The sequence below is a fragment of the Protopterus annectens genome, chromosome 3.part1 (assembly GCF_019279795.1).
Source record: "Protopterus annectens isolate FY-2018-M chromosome 3.part1, PAN1.0, whole genome shotgun sequence".
Lineage (NCBI taxonomy): Eukaryota > Metazoa > Chordata > Ceratodontiformes > Protopteridae > Protopterus > Protopterus annectens.
In genome coordinates, this window is record NC_056732.1 from 1865951068 (window position 1) to 1865974147 (window position 23080).

Genomic DNA, 23080 nt, shown 5'->3' on the forward strand with positions numbered 1-23080 from the left:
ATCATCAAGGTTCCTTTTGAAGAGGGCCAAAGAGGCACTCTGCCTGACATGTATGGGCAGTCTGTTCCAGAGTCTGGAGAGTCTCTGGGTCAGGAACCTATCCCTCCAGCATGTTTTGTTTTTTGTGATGACAAGGTTTAGATCCCTGGAGCGTGTGGCTCTGAGGGATTGGGATTTTAAGTGTAGCATGTCCAACAGCTCTGGTTTTGACATGACCTTGTATGTTAAGCAGAGATCACCTCAGAGTAGACGATATGTGACAGAGTATAGCTCTGTAGTTGTCTTGTAGTTGTATTTTTAGATGTTTAACCAATGGACTATACAGTTTTTGATCATCTACAAGTAGATACGTTATGATGGCCTCTCCTTTTTTTGATTTATCCAAATCTTTTGGGTTTCTAATACCATGACGGGAATGGACCCCATTCCTAAGTCAAAATACGATTAAAGCTCATGAAATTAGTATTGTTTCACTCTTTGATGTTAGCCAAAAGTGCTCTTTGCAGCACCTGTAATGTGCCCAGTAATGACTCATTCTTCAATTTGTATGGTGTTACATAAATTGTTAACATATCTAAATATGATTGTAAATTTTTTTTTATAAGACCAGTGGCTCCTGCTACTATTGGAAATGTCTGGGTACCTTTCTTCCACATGGCTCTCATTTCTGCCTGCAGATCCAGGTATTTATGACTTTGTGTCTCTCTCTGTAGGCAAGACACTGTAATCACTAGGTGTGGTGATTTCAATGACCAGTGCTACTTCTGTCTTCATTTCTTGGACCACTATATCCAGTTTTCTAGCATCTGTCTTTTGAACTGTTGGTATTGGGTGATTCATGTGATATAAACTTCATCATTTTCTATGATTCTTTGTGGCTCATGTTTGCAGTGTTTTTCAGCCACTTCAATACCATAATGTTTACACAATCTCCAGTGTAACAGTCTCGCCACATTATTATGCCTTTCAATATACAGTCCATCTGTCATTAGTGCATCGCAGCCAGCAACAAGGTATGTGTCTGTTTCCAATTCGGTTTTACAAAACCTACATATGTCTGTTTCTCCCAGATGTTCAATGGACTTTGTAAACCAGCATGTATGTAGCCCACTGTCTTGGGCTGCCAATATTAACTTTTCATTTCTTGATGTGAATTCACCTCTCCTTAACCATTCCTGCGTTCGTTCTTGATCAGCATGACGCTCTTCCAGAAGTTTTCTATACTTGCAACTATATTTATGTTTTTTACACATTTCTTGCCTTCTCATCTGGTCCTTCACCTTACATTCTTTCTTTTGTTTTTTAGCACATTCAGTTGCTGCCTGGTTTTTATCTACTTCTGGTTTGATTTCCATTTCTGCTTGATGTCGATATGCTTCTGCTAAATTAAGCAGAGATGTCATCTTAGATTTATTCTCCTCGTGATTCAAAAATGTCACTACATTTGGATCCTGTGAGGTCAGCAGACAAGTGTGGAGTCCCAAGATTGTAGATCTATACATGTACTTAATTTCAAGGAGGCCTATCCTTCCTTCAGAATGGGGAATATATATAGTGATTTTTATAAATCATTTGGTGAGCATGAAGCATCCTTCTTGTTTTAATATCCAGTCTATCCAGCACTTTTTGGGGCCAGTCAGTCATTCCAAAACTATAACTTAGGACAGGAAGAACAAACTGATTTATGGCTTGGATCTTGTTCCTAGATGTCAATGCTGTTTTCAGAATTAATTTAAGTCTTCTAAAGTACTCCTTACTAAGCTTTATTTGCATTTGTTCATGTTTTATTGCTGATCCTTCATCATTTCCCAAGTATTTATACACTCCATCTTGCTCAAGTTCTTTTATATCACATTCTTGTTCCAAACTGATGTTTTCTTGGTGCTGCAGTTTTCCTTTTTTAAAGGTTGCTTTTGCACATTTATCAAGACCAAATGACATTCCAATATCATCTGAAAAAGTTTTGACAACCTGCAGCTGTGCTTTCAATTCATCATCTGATGAGCTATGCAGTTTTAAATCATTGACAAAGAGAAGATGAGAAGTCATTAGACTTTGTTGTTTTCTAGAAGCCAAACTGTAGCCATGGCCTAAGCTGTTAAGTAAACAGCTTACTGGATTAATGGCAAGGCAGAATAGCAATGGTGACAGAGAGTCACCCTGGAATATCTCCCTTTGAATTTTTATCCCTGGAATAATAATCTGTCCTTTATCATGGCTTAGTTGCAAAGTGGTCTGCCATTGTTTCACGGTTACTGTAATGTAGTTAATCAGTGTAGGGTACAGCTTATACATTTTAAGCACGTTTTTATCCATGAATGTGGGTTACTATCAAATGCTTTTTTGCAGTCAATCCATGCCATACTTAGATTCTTCCCCTTCTTACAGTTCTCCACTTTAACAACAAATGATCCTTTGTTCCATACGACTTTATTTTATTGCCCTTTTGTTCTATGGCCATAATTGAGTTTTCTTCTAAATGACTATAAACTCTGTCGGCATCAATTCCCATGTATAGCTTATACGTCGTTGGAAGACAAATTATTGGTCTATAATTTTTAGGGTAGCTTGCAGGTTCACTCTTAAGTAAAAGCATTGTTTTTCTTGTTGTTAACAAGTGCGGTGTGTGTTTTGGGTGTGCATATAAATAGTTCTTACTCATGATGGCCCAGTGTGGATGTTCTGATGTCTCATCATACTGCTTTTGTATCCAAAACTCTTGTCACACATCGGGCATTTATACTGTTTCTCTCCAGCATGGATTCTCTGGTGACTTAACATAGAAGATCTATATATAAAACTCTTTTCACATGTATTGCATTTATAGAGATTCTGCCGCGTATGGATGTTCTGATGACGCTGCATACTGATTTTGTCACTAAAACTCTTTTCACACATTGCGCATTTATAGGGTTTCTGCCCAGTGTGGTTCCTTTCGTGACTCAACATGTAACACTTCCGTGTAAAACTTTTGTCACATATTGTGCATTTATAGGGTTTCTGCCCATTATGTATGCTCTGATGCGTTATCATATGGCTTTTCTGTCCAAACATTTTGTCACACACTATACATTTGTAAGGTTTTTGTCCAGTGTGGACACTCTGATGCCGATTCATAGCACTTTTATGCCTAAAACTCTTATCACATGTGGTACATTTATACGGTTTGTGCTCATTGTGGACACTCTGATGTGCTGCCAGACATCTCTTATCTAAAAAACTCTTGCCACACGTGGCACATTTATAGGGTACCTGCCTAGTATGAACACTCAGATGCATATTCATAGCACCTACCTGTCTGAAGGACTTGTCACACATGGTGCATTTATACGGTTTTTGGCCAGTGTGGATATATTGATGACTTATCATATTACTCTTCCTTGTAAAACTCTTGTCACATACTGTGCATTTAAAAGGTTTTTGACCATTGTGAGTGCTCTGATGACTTATCATGAGACTCTTTTGCATAAAACTTTTGTCACACAAAGTGCACTTATAGGGTTTCTGCCCAGTGTGGATCCTCTGGTGATTCATCATTGTGATTGCATATCTAAAACTCTTATTACATGTGGTGCATTTATAGGGCTCCTGTCCAGTGTGGAGACTCTGATGACTTATCATTGTCTTTTTGTATCTAAAACTCTTGTCACATGTAGTACATTTATAGGGTTTCAGGCCAGTGTGGATCCTCTGATGTCCTACAAGGTTACCCTTCTGTGCAAAACTCTTGCCACAAATGGTACATTTATAAGGCTTCTGCCCATTATGGATATATTGATGCCTCACCATGTGATTCTTCTGTATAAAACTCTTCTCACACATGGAACACTTATATGGTTTCTGCCCTGTATGCATCTTCTGATGACGTACCATGTGACTCTTCTGCACAAAACTCTTGTCACACGTGGAGCATTTATATGGCTTCTGCCCATTGTGGCTCCTCTGATGAATTACCATACTGCCTTTGTATGCAAAACTCTTGTCACACATGGTGCATTTATATGGCTTTTGCCAAACATGTTCATCTTGAAGTCTTGCCACACCATTCTTCTGTGCAACACTTTTGTGACGTGTATTAAACTGATTCTGAGTATTATGAATGATCTTATGCAATGCTAACTTTTTTCTGCCTCTAAAGCCCTTCCCGTTCATAACACATTTATACAGAATTTGCCTCTTGAGTACTTCTTTACGAGTTGGTGAATTATTCTTTTGTCTTTCTCCATTGTCAATTAATTGATCGGTCACACTGTTATGAAATATTACACTGTTGCTATGACTTTGCATTTTCCCTGTTTCAGTTTGAAGATGCATTTCTAGGTCATTTTTCAAGACAAACATGTCATTCATTTGCCTACAGTTATTATGACTAGTTTCAGTTTGCACTGGGTCTTGCTCTGTGGAGGACATCTTATCTGACCGATCTCTGTCATCTTCTGCATCCCAGTGTTTCTCATGTGATGACTGTGGACTCCGGATCTCACTGAAATTTCCATTCCTGATAACTAAAAAAAAAAAAAAAGTATGTCAGAATATAATCAGCTGCACAAAAATATTGCCTTCTTAACTAGAGGTCTGCAGTGTAAATTGTACATTAGTTCATTCAGTGTATAATTGCAGTAAACAATAAACTGTTATGTCAAAGAATTTCAATGTTGATTATGTCACCAACAAAAATCTGCTCTGCCCTCTTATTATTCCTTACTGTTCCTTCTAACTACATTTAAAAAGTGTTAACCACTCTGTAGTTTATTTTATTATCTTTTAAGAGTTACCAACTATATATATATATATATATATAAAATGCACTTTATATTTACATGGTCCACACAAACTATGCAACTTCATTATAACCATCCCAACTTCATGTAAACACAGCACTGAAGCTCCCAGAAAAATATCTGAAAAAAGAACTCTCCCCAGAGACCAATGACCAATCAGACTTATCATTGTCAAAAGAAGAGAAGCCACTATTAGTCTAAATTTAAATTCGAAAATGTTCTACCAGGAAAGCTTTTAATGTGTTTAAAGTTCTATAAACCTTGAGTCAAAACATACCTATAAAAATAAATGTCATTCCATTTGACATATTTTGGAAGCAGCAGGAATTTTAACTGCATGCTGATAAATTTCTACTAAGCACTACAAAAGCAAATTTCATCAGGGGACTCACTATACTCCTGTTAGATTTCCATATTCTGGAACATCATCCTATACAAGTAAAATGACTAACAAACTCGCAAGTTATAAAATCCATTTCAAACAAAACCTTAGCCTGTCCTGGTTGTGATCATTACCAGGTTGAGACCTTTAATAAAAGCAGAAACTTCTTATTACTTACCACTAACTTTTTGCCCTCCTGTACTTGAATCATTACACCCCTAACAACTTTCACTCCAGCACTTGAATCAGCACCCCTCTACATCCACCATTTAAACCCCATTTTTCATATTTTTCTAATTACCCTATTCCACCGGTCTACCTCTGTCATGCACCCCTGTATACCTAAGTTATAAATATTCTACATAAACCAATTTGGAACAGTTATCCTAAATAGAACTAATCCTATATTGTGCTGTCTCATTCTAATGCTATTACTACTACCATACTATACAATACTAACCAGTACTAATATCTCCCCTCCTATATAATTTATAACTTACCTCATTACATATCTTGAACTATACAAACCTACACTAACTAATATCTCCCCTCCTACATAATTTTACAACTTAATTACGTCTCTTGAGCTCTTTACAAACCTTTCTGTACTTAAATTTAAAAACATTAAATTTCTTTACAACGTTTTCCTTTCAACAGTATAAATCCATTTACTTCATGGAAGATTTTAGAAATTCCATAACTGATCTTGATGTAAATACTTTACTGTATACAAGCGTCTTGCAATTATGTATTTTTTTTTTTGGAGAAATGCAACTTTTGTTTTTCTGAGAACTGTCAAATTCACTTGTCAATATAAATGTACTGTGATGGAGCTTTGCGGCATGGGCATCTGCTGAAAATGTGCTCTGCCAAGTTGGACTTTCACGGTCAACAAAGACAAATAAGTAAATACAGAATTTTCAGCAAGTTACAATAATTAATTTTCAAGAAACAAATACACTAAGACACACATTTAATTCTAAAATCTAAAATTCAATAACAAATAACTATATATATAATATCCACAGTGCATGTCTTAGAAAAAAAATGAAATGCAGAAAAAAATCTTGGTGATACAACATTCAAATATTCATTTTAAATAAACTAACATACCCCACCTAGCCTGTAGAAACTTTCTAACATACTCCCTCCTAATAAATGCCCATGATACATATAGATGGAAACTTGTTAACATACTCCTCCTAATAAATGCCCATGATAGATACAGACACAAGTGGGATGGATTGCATGACTAGGCTTATAAAAGCCTTAATGGTTGTTGGTCTAGTATATACCTATGAACATAAGATTTAGAAAAATAAATATTTTGATCAGAAAATAAGTCGAGACATTAATGAAATAGCTTTAGTTCATGGATTCTTTATAAAGGGTTTCAGAAATATTCTATTTGCCTTGATAGTAACCTCTTTCTGAACTTCCTTTTGTAGAGAAGACAAAATTTTTTGAAACTGTGGTAGAGCACATTGCTTCCATCTTTTAGATATATTTTTCCTTGCCACAGCTAATATTGTCCATAGAAGATAACAGATTTCTTTATTCTAATGGAAATCCATTGATTTGCTGAATAAAATTATCATTTAAAAGTAAATTTGAAAGACATTACATACTAAAGAAAATTAGCAAATGTGTTCCAACAAGCAAATAAAAATGGACAATCAGAGAATATATGTATCAAAGCAACAATTCAAATTTGTATTATCTAGGACAGGGCGGATTAAAAATATTTTAAGATAACATATTTTGATTGTGTAAGAAAATAAATATTAAACTGAATATGATTATAAATAAAGCCATATTCATTTATGTATAACTTTAGTGAAAGATTTATTAATTTTCATTTTATTAAGATTGCAGAGAGAAATGTGCAGTGATTTCTGATTAGTTATATAAGTACTAGACAACAAGTTAATTACTCCTCTAAAACTGCTGCCTTTGTGCATGTTCCTATCTTTGGAAAGTTAATGTACCATAAATTCCAAGGTCAGGTGTGATTACCTACTATAATCTTAGGCTTTCTGAGAAACCAAAGGATATTTAAACGTGACTTTTTAAATTATCCTTATTAGGGGAAAGAGCTGAAGTTTGCATTATATATAAAATATTTCAAAATAAAACCTTTTTATTAACTATATATTATTAGCTTATTTCAGTTGGAAGTCAAAACTGTTATGCCATTTAGAATTCATTCTTAATTAGGACCTCTAGTTTCTTCAAAAGATTCTTTGATAGATATACCTACATATATCAAAATTAGAGATTCTTTTCCAATGAAATTAAAGTGAATCACCAATGTCATGTATATTCATAATAAGATATTTAGATTCTGATGACCTGATAGTTATTCAAACATTTTAATGATTGAGGCCAATAATGTTAGCATTATATCATTTGCAAAAAGCATACTTTTAGAATTATACTCATCATTAAATTCTAGGTCTTTTATTTTTGGATTAGTCCTAATAGAAATTGCTAAGATTTCGACAGCTAGAGCAAAACGTTTTTTGTTCCTTTACATATTGGAACTGGCTCTGAAGAGAAAGGACTTAATATGACCAAAAAAAATATTCTACATTCTAACTGAGAGACAGATTGAAAATTAAATTACTGAATATTTCAGGAGGGGGAATTAACTCCTTTTACTTGTATATCGATCAGGACTTCATGAAATAAATGTATCAACTGACAGAGGAGCAAATTAAATCTGATTTAAGCCATCAGTTCCTGGGGATTTATTAGGCTTTAGTTCTTTTATTTTATTTGAAATTTCCTTAGGAGAGATCTAATCAAACAGTCTATATTTTAACATAGGTGGTATTTTATTTTGTAATCTAACATCAAAAACTGAATTTATTTTTTTTAAAGATATATAATTTTATCTAAACACCTCCAACATTTCTCCGAAATCTGTGCATTTTCTGTTGTTTTGGGAACTTTTTATCTCCTTTATCTGATAGGATTCAGAATGTAGTTTTACACCCTATGACAAATTGTGTATGTATTTAGGAGACATAGCATATGTTGCTAGCATCTGTTTTTCAAAGTGATATGGCTCTTTTGTGCATTAAGACTTCAGAATACCTCTTATTTAAATCAATCACTTCTGCTCTTTCCCTCTTTATCCCAATGCTAAAGTTACACTTAGCCAAGTGCAGTTTGCTTTGGGTATCAAATAATTTGTTGTCCTATTCCTTCACTGTTTCTCTATACCAAGTCAGATTCTCACCATAAATAGAAAACAGTCTCAGATCATAACTTTATTTAGTTTTGGAGTTATTAATATGCATGAACAATTCAATTTCTGAAAGAATGAAAGATTTATAGTCTTTTAAATTAATATAAGAAGGAATTCTATTCATCAGAGTTAGTTTATTACAGTCATACGAAACTTAATAATACGGGCATTAAGATCAGAAATGGGAAAGGATTATATTAAAGGTGATTATTTTGAAAAGTTAAATTTTGTGAAATCAAAATCTTATCTATTCTGCTTTGAGTTCATAGGTGTTTACTAGGCTAACAACCACAAGGGCCTTTTTAAGCCTAGCCATGCATTCCAAATCTCTGACAAGTTCTGCTACCCTTGATAAGTGTAAGCATGGGCCTGAGAGATGAACCATATACAGGTTACCTGTGTCCATTAGAGGCACAGGTGCCAAACCAGGGATACATTTCTGGTTTCCCATGCAACTGTCAAAGTTGCACTTGAATTTGATTAGGGAGGAACTCTGCTTCACATAGATGGGGAGCCTATTCCATAGACAGGGTAGTCCTCTGTGATACATACCTATCTCTCCAGCAGGTCCTATCTATATCACAGGCAAGGTTTAAGTCTTTAGAACGGGTAATTCTGATACTGTTTATTTTGTGGATATGCAGGAGGTCCATCAGAGTGGGGCCTGATAATGCTCTTTAAGCCAGGGATAGATCTTTCCTCAAAAGCCTGTAGGAGACAGAATACAGGGATAGGGCCTTGAGGAAGTCTGCATAGGACATTTTACTTATGCCCTGTATTCTTTTAGTGAGGAACCTCTGTGGATGTTCCAGTTGTTGGATATGCCTGGCTAGGTACATACCAAAAGGGGCACTGTACTCAATGATAGGTCTGATGAATGCCGAATATAGATATATGGAACAATGACTTCCTTGGACTTAGATGCCATACCTTTGTTTATAAGTTGCACAACATAGAATGATTTCCTCACCACTGTAGACATGTGATGATCAAATGTTAGATTATTGTCTATGTGTGCCCCTAACTCCCTGACTACTGGATCAACTCTAAAGGGTGTGTTGTCAATATGATACTTACCAGGGATGGATGACTTCCCAAAGGATACTATTATGCATTTCTTCATAGGTTCATAGATTAGTACTAAGCTAACTGCCCTTGTGAGCCATTTTAAGCCTAGCCAATTATCCCTTGTGAGACTCGAACCCAGCACCTTGTGTTTGTAATGCAAACACCTTAACCATTAGGCCACCCTCCCAACCCTGGCATTTAGTTTTAGTCCATGGCTCTGACACCAGTTGTTAGTCTGTGTCAGCCCCTCCTGGAGAACATTTGTCTCAGTATGAGATTCAATAACAGCTTTTAATTTGCAATAATCTGCAAATGTAGTCAGTCAGAGACCACTGACATTGGCCTTTGACTTCTGAGAAAGAAATGCTAAAAAGGAGCGGTCCAAGGACTGCTCCCTGAGGGACTCCACTTGTGATTGGCCTCTTTGTAACAGTGGACTCCCCAATTCTAACTTCCTGGGTCCTGTCTGTGAGCCACTTGGCTATCCACCGGGTAACATACGAGTTTGTACCTAACCTCTTGAGTTTGTCAACAATGCCCGAGTGGGGTATTGTGTTAAATGCCTTGGCCAGGTCAAGGTAGGCAGTGTGAATAATTTTGTCCTCATCCATTGCCTTCTCAAAGAAGTCCACCAGGTTGAGTAGGCATCATCTGCCCTTGATGAATCCAAACTGGGTTGGGTCCAGTGTCTGGAGGTTTACTATACCTCTGTTGATCATCTCCATGATAATTCTTTCCATGGCTTTACATATAAGACCAGTGAGACCAAGAGTATAGGAGTATTGTGTGAAATCCAAGGATTTCTCATCTCTCGACACAAATAAATCCTTTAAGTTGAGGTGCTTAATACAGTTATTAAGAGATTCAGCTGAGGAAGACAATCTTAGCATTCTAGCAGTACTAGAGTTATTCAGTATACAGTTAAAGTTGCCTCCCATTATTAAACTGTCTTTTGCCTTGTTAAGAATAAAAATCTAAACAGCTAGCATGAATTACACCTTAGGAAACCAGTATAAAATGGGCAATGTCAACATTCTATTATATTTTATCACTAAAGATTGTAAACCTTCCTTATCTTAGAATGTATAAATAATCTCAGGCATTAATAGATTTCCACATAAGATTATCTATGTGTACTCTTAAAAGACAATCGAGCTAAAACTATATATTGATCTGGGTTCCAAATATTACCGAGTGCTTAAGATGAGTTTCCTGTAGAAATACTATTTGTGACTTTTTAGTATGGAGATATTTCAATAGACATCCCCTTTTCTTAGAATTGTTTAAATCATTAACATTTAAAAAAGTCAGTGACAATTCCATAAGTGGGACTAAGAGAAAGATGTGTATTTAGATAAATGTAAAAGCAAACAATTATCATACTTCTCAAATGAGTCAAGTGAATCAAAAGAAGTGTTTCAGACACGCTAGATAACTTATAGTAAAAAAAAGAATGAAATAAAATATAACTACAATACATATGGAATTAAAAACAAAATTCCTAGCCTAGAGTAGAAAACCCATTAAATTAACCCACTCAACCAAAACCACAACTAAAGCCTCAATATATAATAGATGAAAAGCAAGACAGGTCAGAGCTAAGCAGTTAACACAAAATGTCTACTAGTAGAGAAAACTTTATATGTAATAACGTATGATATGACTTTAATGTCAGTTTTATATTCTTAATAATTAAATTTCAAACTTTCTATTTCTTAATATACAGAAAAGTTTAGCCAGTCATACAATTCAAAATTAAAACACAATACAGGTGTCCAAGTCATTAAAAGTCATCAAATACAGTACAGAATGAAAAAAAATACATACATTATCAGAAGTAATCCATAACTTGCCAGCATTCTAATAAAATATAACATATGGAATTAAAAACCTAATGAACCTTTAATAAGTAAGAAAGATTAAAATAAGCAGAAGAGATGATTAACAATAATAATTTTCTTAAATAACAAAGTCTACAGAAAGTTAAGTTTAACATTCAAATAGTGATATAAGAAGATATGCTTACAAATTGATACACTTTTCTTCAATGTTTTTTATCCACAATATCTTCTCAAACAGAGGCTTTTGAATAAGGGAAGTGAAAAGGATGGTTAAAACTTGAGCAAATCATACTAGTTTTATTACAGTATGTGATTGTTGCTAATTTCCAGTATTAAAGTGATACCAAGTACATATATACATACAGGGATTATAATACCCAAACATAACTAATTTTAGAAGTAACTTTCCAAATTATCATATAAAATTGATATTTATTTTACACTTGAGCGTTACTCGTTTTTGCCTTTCTTTTCCTATCCCTTACTCTCCATTCTTCCTCACTCCTCCTTTCAAGATTATGTTTCTAACAGAAAAAATAGAAATGTAAATATAAAACGTGAAGTTATTGCTTAGAGCAGAATGAAATAAATATCAGTTGTATAGTAATATAATTCTAAGAACATGACAATTAGGAGCTATAAAGCTGGACCTTCTTACTTTTAAACTCATTTATTTTGTACTGTTTCATAAGGGAGGTACTTGGTAACTACATAAGAGCAAGGTATTTATAATACAAAGTAATTTTACCAATGGGTGAAAGAAAAAATAAACCATTATGTATATATTAAAATAGCTTCCTAGTAGCTTAATACAGTATTCGTTACTACTTTTTTCTTTATACAGCAATTAAAACAGCCTTAGTATTATAATATTATAAACTCACCGTATGCTATAAAGGCATACTTTTAATCCATTTAAGAAACACAGAGAGAAGATCCAAGTAAAATAAATTAAAACTGTGCTTGAGCATTTGCACAAAAAAGTGGAATTCCCCTCAATGAGGGATGCTCATTCTAGGACATTTTGTATCCATATCTTACTGGACAGAGGAGTTAGGCTGAGGTGGACTTGTCTGGAAAAAAAGTAATTTCAGGCTTGTTCTCTCAAGAAGATTTCTCTTGAAATCATTTCCCAGGTTGTTTCCTGCCCTAATTTTGTTTTTCTCTATGCACAAAGGTATTAGGCTTGGAATGGCGATTCCTTTGATATCTAGGGATGGGGTAAGACAAAAAATTTTTTGAAGTCTAGCATACTTATTCCATTCTCTTGCAGTGATTTGAAAAGTTAAGTTGCACTAGGGCCAAGCAAAATGATCCCTATGAAGTGAATAATCCAGTACCTTAGCTTTGATATCCTCGAGGAGAGACTGGAGGTAAAGCCAAGCAAATCTGCATAGGACAGAGGCAGTTGCTGCAGCTCAGAAGGAAGGATCTGCAACATCATAGTTGCATTTAATAAAATGTATGGCCACTTCAACAGCCTGAATGAGCAAAGAAAGGACTTGTGCCTTAGGCTCAGAATCCTCCCAATTAGTCACAGTTTTATTTAATTACCTTAGAAGAGACAGAAGATATTTTATCACCTGAGGCTGATAAACTGTAAGGTTCTAAAATCCAGGGTGATAGAAGTGTATTCCTTTCTATGATAATAGTCTACAACTCTATCTCTGCCTTAAGGTACTGCATGCAGGTAATAGTTCAGTAGGCTTATCAATTGAGATAGAAAAGATTGACGGGGTCTGCTATAAGTTTTTTATAGAGAAACGTAGTGTCTTCAGGGAGCTTATCAGACTTGCCTTGCTTCTTGGGAGTTGGGGTTGGAGTCAGGAGAGGTAGAGGTAAATGCAAAGTATCCAGAAAAGTCTCAAGACTAGGAGTATAGGGGTAAGCTTAGGGGCTCCTAGCTCTCATGCAAGCCATAACATTGTTTATTAAAGTAAAACTACGAGACAATAAAACAGCTAATAAATAGATGCCAACACATAACTAGTCAAAAGATTTAAGGAAGAAAAGAAGGAAAGACAGGAAGAAAGAAAGAAAGAAAAGGAGACTTTATAAGAATAATATTCATTCATATTAATACACATTAACAAATCTGATCTAAACTTTCAGAGCTGGAACAATGTAACAATATCAAAATTCAACATAAAGGCCAACAATTCATGTTCAATAAACTTAGGCACTGGGCAAGCTTTCCAAGCATTTAATATCATTCTTTTAGTTACCACTGATGCTAATAAAATCTTTATTCTAATCATTTCGGAATATGTATCTAAAATACCTAACAAAAACGTTTCAGGTGTAAACAATACGTCTTTTTCAACCACCTTTCCAATAATTTCTGTCTTTTCCTCTAATAATATTGTACTTGAGGACATGAACACCAACAATGACATAAAACGCAGTTTCAGTAGAGCTGCCTTTCATATGCATCAAATGCAGTCTGTTACTTTAATTGACTTCTGGTAACATATACATCCTTTAGTAGTTTAACCATCTTTGCTCACTAAACTGGTTATGAGAGAATGTTCCCATTTTTGTTTGGATTAACTCCCATAAAGCTTTTTACATTACAGTTATTTGTTTCTTAACATTGATGATTTCATGTTTTCTTACACCTAGTAGAGCTGACTCAAAAATGTGTTGCATATCATCATATCATTTTGTAATTAATGCCTTATAAGTATTCTCTTGCAACAGATAATCTTTCTATGTCTGATTTCTTACAGAACTTATCAAAACATCATCAAGGGATAACATTCGCTAATCTGATGACTTTGCCATGGAATCTGAAAATATTTTAATAAAATTAATATTTGTGAAATATGTTTTGAAACATTCAATTAAAACACAATCTGACAATTTAATACTTAACAGTTTTTAAAGGGAACTGGATAAATCAATTAAATTATTTCTTATTATTTTATATACCTCTTTATCTAAATATTGGAAGAATACTGATAGAAAAATGCCAAAGAAACTAAAAAGTAGGGTATACAGAACAGTGGTGTTACCATTACTACTGTGGCACAGAAACCTGGGCAATACAAGCAGGGCAGTTGAAGAAGTTCCAGATGATGGAGACGAAGTGCCTGAGAAGGGCTGTAGGATGGACACTGTGGACAGGTGAAGAAATGGGGACATCAGAGCAGAAGCCAAAGTAGTTCCAATTGCAGAGGAAGTTACTGTGGTTCAAGCACATGTGTAAGAAAGCAAATGGTTTGAAGAAGATTTGGGGGGGTGAGGGGAAAAAAGGGTAAGAGGGAATGAGAACATCCAGACAAAAATTGACACATTACATGACAGAAGATCTGCAACAGTCAGGCATGACTACCAAATATGTAGGAGTGTGGCACTGAATCATGGGAGGTAGTGAATGTTAATACTACACCCTTAATCCAAGTAGAAAAATATGAAAAGGGGGTAACTGATGATGGTGATGAAGATTTATGTGAAAACAATTTTTAACTAAGCTTTTTAAAAGGCTAGCTTCCAGGAACTCCTTCCTTTTAGCTACCAGTGCAGTTCACACCCTTCACATTTATTGATGTATTTCCCTTACGGAGAGTTTGGGGCAGTATACAGGATTCATGTGGAACAGGAAGATTTTGAACATGATGCTATAGAAATTTGGCAATGAATTTAACACTCTTGCTTCATCTTCACAGCACATACGTTCTTTGTAAGCTGATGTTTTTAATGGAAAATAAAAAGGAAGTCTAAAGGTGTTATAGAAACAAAACAGGATGTGTATTTTATTACTAGATATATGCAGAGTGTTCCCCACATCATTAAGCACTGGCACATCTTTCCTTGAGCCAACACTGGTTGATATTTTGAAACATTTTCTAAAAATAACTTATTGTAATTTTACCTCTCTTATGGAACAATTGATTCATTTACTTGCCCCCTTCAAATATCTGAAAGGGAAACATTTTGAAACATTTTCTAAAAATAACTTATTATAATTTTACCTCTCTTATGGAATAATTGATTCAATTAGTTAATCCCTTCAAATATCTAAGGGAATCCAGTATCTGTCTGCCTGGGATGACATGATCGACAGACCACGCTGCTTTGCCAGAGATGGCCTGCACCTGTCGCCCTTGGGATTCTGGATACCGGCAAAGGCCCTTGCCACCCCTATAGTGCCTTTTTTAGGCAAGGTTCAAATGACAAATTCACCACCATAACAGGTATAAGCAAGCAAAATCTGAGGGTAATGCTACTCAATGCTAGAGGTCTAAACCTCAAAATGCACTCACTTGAGGCACTCCTTAAAATGGAGAACATTGACATCTGTGCAGTGACAGAGACCTGGTTCAAAGCTCCAGAGAGCACCCCTGCATTACCAGGCTATAATTCATACCACACCTTTCGGTTACCAAACCCGGACCGAAACACTAAAGGTGGAGGCGTGTCCATATGCATTAAGGATATCCACACCTCCAAGCTAGTTGCTCAGCATAATGCATCCGAGATTATCCAAGTTCAACTAACTCTGGGCAAAACTGCAATCCAGATTGTAGCTTGCTACAGACCTCCCACCATGCCCCAGGATTCCCACCCCTCTTTTCTTGATACACTGGAAAATATTAAGGTACAACCCAACACTCTAATAATGGGGGATTTCAACTACCCTACCATTAACTGGGAAAACTACTCATGTACCAACTCTTTTGCTCAACATTTTCTGGAAATAATCAATTCCAACGCCTTGGATCAACTTATCCACACCCCCACCAGAGGCAGCAATATCCTAGACCTGGTCATCACCAACATGGGTGACCGGTGTTCCACACTAGAGGTCAGCCCCTCATTGGTCAGATCCAACCACAAGCTAATCACCCTAGACATCCACATCCCGCTCCCACCCCCCATTAGGAAAACAACCGTGAGAAATTTCTCCAAAGCCAACTTCACGCTTCTTAAGACAGAAGTGGCAAACTTCATGACACCCATGCAGATGGACAATAGAGGTACGACTGCTGAATCCTACACAAATGCACTTTATAAGCACTTACACGAGTGCATGGATCGTGCTATCCCTAACAGAATCAAGATGCTATCCTCCAAAAAAAGGAAGCCAATCTGGTGGTCTTCTGCCATAAACAAACTCTACAACAGAAGAAAGAAACTGTTGCAAAAAAGAGTAAAATCCCACGATTGGAGGAACTCCCTGTTCAGCCTCAGTAAGAAGCTGAGATCCCTCATAAAATCCTCTAAAGCTAGTTATGAAAACAAAATTGCCACTGATTCTAAAGACAACCACAAAGCATTCTATAGATATGTCAAAAATCTCAATGGCAACACTCAGATCTGCTCTGAGTTACAGCACAATGACACTAAATATACAGAACCAACTGATATTGTCAACATCCTGGCAGATAGGTTCAGTGCTAACTTTACCCCCTCCCACCCCCTAAAGGGCCCATCTTTATACCGGAAGAATGCAAAGTTCCTGTAATCACGGCTGCACAGGTAAAAACCTCACTCTCCAAAGCCAAGAAAGTACAGTTTTGTACCTACCATAAATGTAGATGTCCGATAGATATGCAACTGCAGTCCTGACATATGGGTTGTCCTGCCTCAGGCAGCCCTTCGGTCAGCCGGATTCCAAAGTCTGGGTCTGGCATCGGCTGATGGCGCCTCTTCCCCGACGTCAGAGCGGCTGGGGTATAAAAGCATCAGCCGATGCCATCTTCTTCAGTCTTTCTTGCCGCGTGGTGCCCGAAGCAGAAGCAGTTCGCAAGTGCCGGTCGGCCATCTCCTGTGTTTTCAGATACCGAAGTCATCAAAAGCTAAGTACCCCATTGGGGAACCTTTTCTTGCCTCAGCCGATGTCAGATAAAACTGCAAAAGTTAATAATTGCTTGTCTTGAGGCAAAAGCTTTGAGGGCTTAACGGCAGCCATAAAGATTGTAGCTGGATTTGCAGAAGGGCACTTAAACAAAACTTCCAGTTTTCTGGCAATTTGCAAAATCTATCTGGCATTTTAGGGGTAGGAGGTTATGAATATGGATACTTACACACAGAGGAGAAGGCATCCAAGAAAGCTGGTAGCACTGAAGGTACTACAGATGGGTAAGAGGAATCTCTCTGTAACAGATCACAATATCTTTTTTTTTAATCAGAGAAACCCGAGAGCAATTCCACCTGAAAGATTCTCTCATCTTTACAATGGTCTCACCAAAGGTAATATCTTCCCCGGGTGATTCTGTACCACTTGATTCCTCCTCTGGGGAACATAACCCATTGGTGAGGGCATCTGGGCAGAATATGCCAGAGACTCATCCCCAGAGGAATCATCTTCATCTGAGGAATCCTCAATCCTAATTCTTTTTGAGGGAAAACTGGAGAAAGGGAAGGAGACGGGAGAGAGACTCCTGTAGATTGCCTAAGGGCCATAAAAGCTTTAAACAGCTCTTGAGAAAAGGCTTTCCAATCAGCAGAATGTTCCTGAGGAGAAGGAGAAGGCGAAATATTGTACATTTTCTGCATTTTGCCTCTTGATGATTGCACTTCTATTTCTATTTTTTGTTCTTATTTGCCATTATCAGCTTCATTTTATCAGCATCATTATTATACTGTGACTAGTTTATTGTACTCACTATCACTACTATGAAGCACCTTTCAATATGTTGTGAATATATGCATTTCTTCTGACAATTATATCTCATCATTTTTGTAATATATATATATATATATATATATATATATATATATATATATGTTTTCTTTGTATTATACAGTGTTTTTGTGGAGCTTTTCTCCCCGGGCCTCCACTGAAAATGGGTCACTTGGCCCAGTGGACTTTCCTGGTTAAGAAATGTCAGTCAATAAATAAATACATATATGAAGTTAATTAACAGCAGAAGAAGCACCTTAACCAGACTTTTGTAGGGCTTATAATTGTTTGCTGCGACTGAGGCTGACAGATCATCTATGGTGTGTCTAAGTTTGGTAAACAAACAATGCAGACTAGTATCACAATACTGAAGAATGTAAGTTATAAGTGCATTGACTTATGAGGAAACACCGTTAATGTCTCTGACTTATGAGGAAACACTGAAAATGCCACTGACCTATGAGGAAACACCAGAACTGTCACTGACTTATGAGGAAACACTGGAAATGTCACTGACCTATGAGGAAACACTGGAATTGTCACTGATTTATGAAGAAACACTGCTAATGTCACTAACCTATGAGGAAACACTGTTAATGTCACTGATCTATAAGGAAACACTAGAACTGTCACCGACTTATGAGATAACACTACACTGTCACTGACCTATGAGGAAACACTGGAACTGTCACTGACGTATGAGGAAACATTGGAACTGTCATTAACATAAGAGGAAACACTGTTAATGTCACTAACCTATGAGGAAACACTGTTAATGTCACTGATCTATGAGGAAACACTGGAACTGTCACTGACTTATGAGGAAACACTGTTAATGTCACTAACCTATGAGGAAACACTAGAACTGTCACCGACTTATGAGAAAACACTGGAAATGTCACTGACCTATGAGGAAACACTGGAACTGTCACTGACTTATGAGGAAACACTGGAACTGTCACTGACTTAAGAGGAAACACTGTTAATGTCACTAACCTATGAGGAAACACTGTTAATGTCACTGATCTATGAGGAAACACTAGAACTGTCACTGACTTATGAGGAAACACTGAAAATGTCACTGACCTATGAGGAAACACTATTAATGTCATTGACCTATAAGGAAACACTGGAACTGTCACTGACTTATGAGGAAACACTGTTAATGTCACTAACTTATGAGGAAACACTGTTAATCTCACTGACCTACGAGGAAACACTGGAACTGTCACTGACTTATGAGGAAACACTGGAAATGTCACTGCCTATGAGGAAAAACAAACTGTCACTGACTTATGAGGAAACACTGTTAATGTCACTAACCTATGAGGAAACACTGTTAATGTCACCGACCTATGACAAAACACTGTTAATGTCACTGACTTATGAGGAAATACTGAAAATGTCACTAACCCATGAGGAAACACTGTTAATGTCACTGACATATGAGGAAACACTGGAACTGTCACTGACGTATGAGGAAACACTGTAAATGTCATTGACCTATGAGGAAAAACTGAAAATGTCACTGATCTATGAGGAAACACTGTTAATGTCACTGACCTATGAGGAAACACTGGAAATGTCACTGACTTATGAGGAAACACTGGAACTGTCACTGACTTATGAGGACACACTGGAAATGTTAATGACCGGTGGCAGGAAACACTGAAGCTCCACTGGGCAGGATGAGAGGCAAAGTATTACTGACTGTGAAAAAGGACACAGCTAGGAGTGGTCTGCACACCTATCAACTGTCCATATTTTTGCTTCATATTTTTGGTATGCTCCTCATAACAAGTGCGGTTTTCTGGCAATAACTGAAGACTGAAGCCACTAAATAATGACACAGATTTGAGTTTCAGACGTTAGCAAAATTCTACATTTATAAGAGCAATATTTAAAACCTGTCCTTATTTTTTGGGCCTTTGCCACCCCATTATTTTAGACTTTGTCTAGATTTCTTACATTAAAAGGATTGCTGGAATCTGAAAGGTAGTGCAGAATAAAGGAAACAGAGGAAGCACTGAAAGCCAGGCGAGGACAATGGAAGAACACAATAAGTCTGAATGGAAGATGGGCAAAGACTGAACAGGTATTACTGAGTAACAAAGGACCAGTAAAATTATAAGATGTTTTTGTCAGTGGGCTCAAAGCTAAAACAGAAAGGGAACTGTCTGAAGCTACTCTTTTACCATTTCAAGGTGAAGGGTCCACAAGACAAATCTTTTAATGCCTCCTTATATCAAATTATGGTATTTTACGTTAGAAAAAAAAGAGATCAGATGTTCTGATGTAAATGATAGAACAGTGCATACAGGAACTACTGGACACTGGGACCATTTGTCTATCTCTGATCTCCACTGAAAAAGGGCATCTGCCCATTCAGACTAACCCCATCAACAAATGTCAAATAAATAATTCAGATCAACCTGCATTCTCTTACAGCACCTGTTGCGATGTCAATGTAGTCCTTAAAAATATACTGCCTGAGGGTCTTGGTAAGCCCGGTTTTGGTAAAGTGGTCAGACAGAAGATGTTTATAACATCCTCAAGATGGTTCCTTCAAAGGATCTAAACATGTCACCCAGAACGGGGATACTAAAATCCATCCCCTTATAGCACTGTTCACTTGTTAGTGCCTGGTGACTGGATAACCCAGAAAGACAAACCAGGATCACCAAAAAGAAATATGTAAGAAGCCACCATGGGGGTTCTTCACACACAAAGAAAAAGATAGAGGTCAGGTGTATATCAATCAAGTAGCAGGATGGAGCACAACAGATTAGTTAAAAGTAGAGGAAAATGGATCTTGGTATAAGCAATGGCTCTTTATAAATGGGGAAGGAGCTAGAGTATTTGTGGGAGGTTGAAAAATATTGCATAAATGTAGTTTACCTTAACTCTACTCAAAACAGTGGTTCTACAACTAGACTTCACAATTGTGGGTGGTCAGTATCTCTCTCTCTTTCTCAGTCTCTTTTTCCCCACCCCTCTCTCATCTCCAGCTGACACTCAACAGGGGGAGAGATCAGGCATTTGGGACTATTTTCAAGTCCCTGTCTGTGTGCTATTCAGTAGGCCTTTGTGCTACTAAATTAGGGGATTCTCTCAGTATGATTGTGAGCTGCAGACACCTCTACCTGTTTTTGTTCACATGCTCTTAACTAGCTAGTTCACTCAGCCTTCTTACAGACCAAGTGGGTGTGTGCTAAGTAGGCCACCACCTATGGGTTCCATAGTTCCACTGGGACCCTTCAGTGATCATGCGAGGAATAATGATGACATATGGAGAGGTGTGACCTGGAGGAACTCATGGGCTGATCTGAATCCAAGAAGTGAACTGCTTTTGGATTCTGTGCTACTACACTGTGATGCACATGACCTGAGGTCACACCCTCAGTAAGGTAAATTAGCTTCAGTACCCTGGCTGGATGTCAGCGAAGAGACCCCATCTGTTATGAATACTGCAACAGTAAATTTCAGTTAGGACATCCAGCCTTCTTATAGACCATGTGGGTGCACTGCCATGTAGGGTACATTTATGAATTGCATACTTCGACTGGAAGCCTTCAGCAGTTATGGGAGGAATGACACAGACATCTGGAAAGGTGTAGCTTGGAGGAACAGATGGGCCAATCTGTATTCACGAGGTGAACTGCTTCTGAGCTTCTGTCCTATTCAAGTCTTTAAATCAGTATGTTCAAACAAAAGCTTGTTTAGAAGTGTAAAATGAAAATACAACATAGTGAAATGAGGAGCAGTTAAATTTACTTCATTAATTACTCAGAACTAGCACTACTGCATATGCCTTCAGAGGTTCACTAAATAGTTAATTTTTTCTTGAACTAGGTTAGAACAGTGAAGAAATAAAGTCATTTGCAGGTCACTGATCTGTCTTCAAAAAGATTGCACTGTCCTTTGTAGGTGAATGGGAACAGCTACCTCAGGTCAAGGAGTTTAAATATTTAATTTCCTGGTCAATAAACATATACTTCCCCACTTATTATTTTGAATTTATGTATCTCTCCTTCCCTAATTGTCTTTATTCCCTTCCTTGATAACTCCCACGGGGGTGGTGAGGGCTTGGACAAAGTATGCAAATGGGAAGTTTATGCTTATGGCTACTCCACACCACCCAACTCTAGTGTATTAGACCACTAGGCCAACTGTCCAGATTTTGGAGGAATTCCCCTAATTTGTTGGCACACTTTTGCTGCATCCTTCCTAAAATGGGAAATTATGTTGAGACGCTCCAAGTTAATAGTATCAAAGTTATTAGCACTTGTTTGAAATGTGAGGACAAGTAAGGGTTACTAAAGAAATGTAAACTGCAAACTGATCAGCACAAACAGATAGTTACAGTGTTCATTAGATTCTAGGTTTTAAACTGGATTTTATAAGTCATAATAATCATATACAATCATCAGTAACCACTTAAGTACATACATACATATTGTAAAGCAGCATTTTATGTGCCCATCTATAAGCTTTCATTTGAGGATATGCAGTTCAGGCTCTGTTACATTGTTGTTGAGATATTTACACAAACATGAAAATGATGGTAATATAAATAAATAAATAGCATAGGAACAACAATTAATTCCTATTTAACGGCACTAAGCAGAGTTCCAGAATCAGCGTCAGTGTGCTGCTGATCACATGCTCTTTAAGATGGAATCTTTCTGTAATGTAACATTGTTTTGGAATTATTAAGGCAAATATGAAATGGCTACATTAGACACTCTGAAGTATTTGCAGGATGTAACCTTTGAAACACTTGAATGCTTCACTAGGATGTAGAGTTAAGACAGTGTCTATGAATGAAGGTCTGCAAAACTTTTTTATTGAAACAGAGTTAGTTGGCAAGATCAATGGCAGTTGTTAAAGGGAGAAACCGTGCAGGAAGACCTGTACATACAAGACTACATCTAAACAGGAAGACTCGCAAATGCAGTACTATACGTGAAGAACGGCGAATACAGGAATACGTCCAAACAGGAAAAAGTGCAAATACAGGAATATGGAAATACAGCAAGAAAGGCAAATACAGGACTAAATCTGAACAGGAAGAAGGGCAATTACAGGACCATATTTGAACAGGAAGAAGCACAAATGCAGGAATAC

At 36.8% G+C, this 23080-nt stretch overlaps 1 protein-coding gene across 1 annotated transcript in view; it reads right to left on the minus strand.

Annotated features, from left to right (window-relative positions):
* Positions 1-2558: 2558 nt before the first annotated feature.
* The window catches only part of LOC122798784 (zinc finger protein 883-like), a 101743-nt gene continuing 81221 nt past the window's right edge, over positions 2559-23080 (minus strand). Inside the window, exon 2 of the mRNA XM_044067893.1 lies at positions 2559-4505. Within this exon, the coding sequence (XP_043923828.1) occupies positions 2659-4410 (1752 nt within the window). The 5' untranslated portion in view covers positions 4411-4505 and the 3' untranslated portion in view covers positions 2559-2658. The remainder of the gene's footprint in view (positions 4506-23080) is intronic.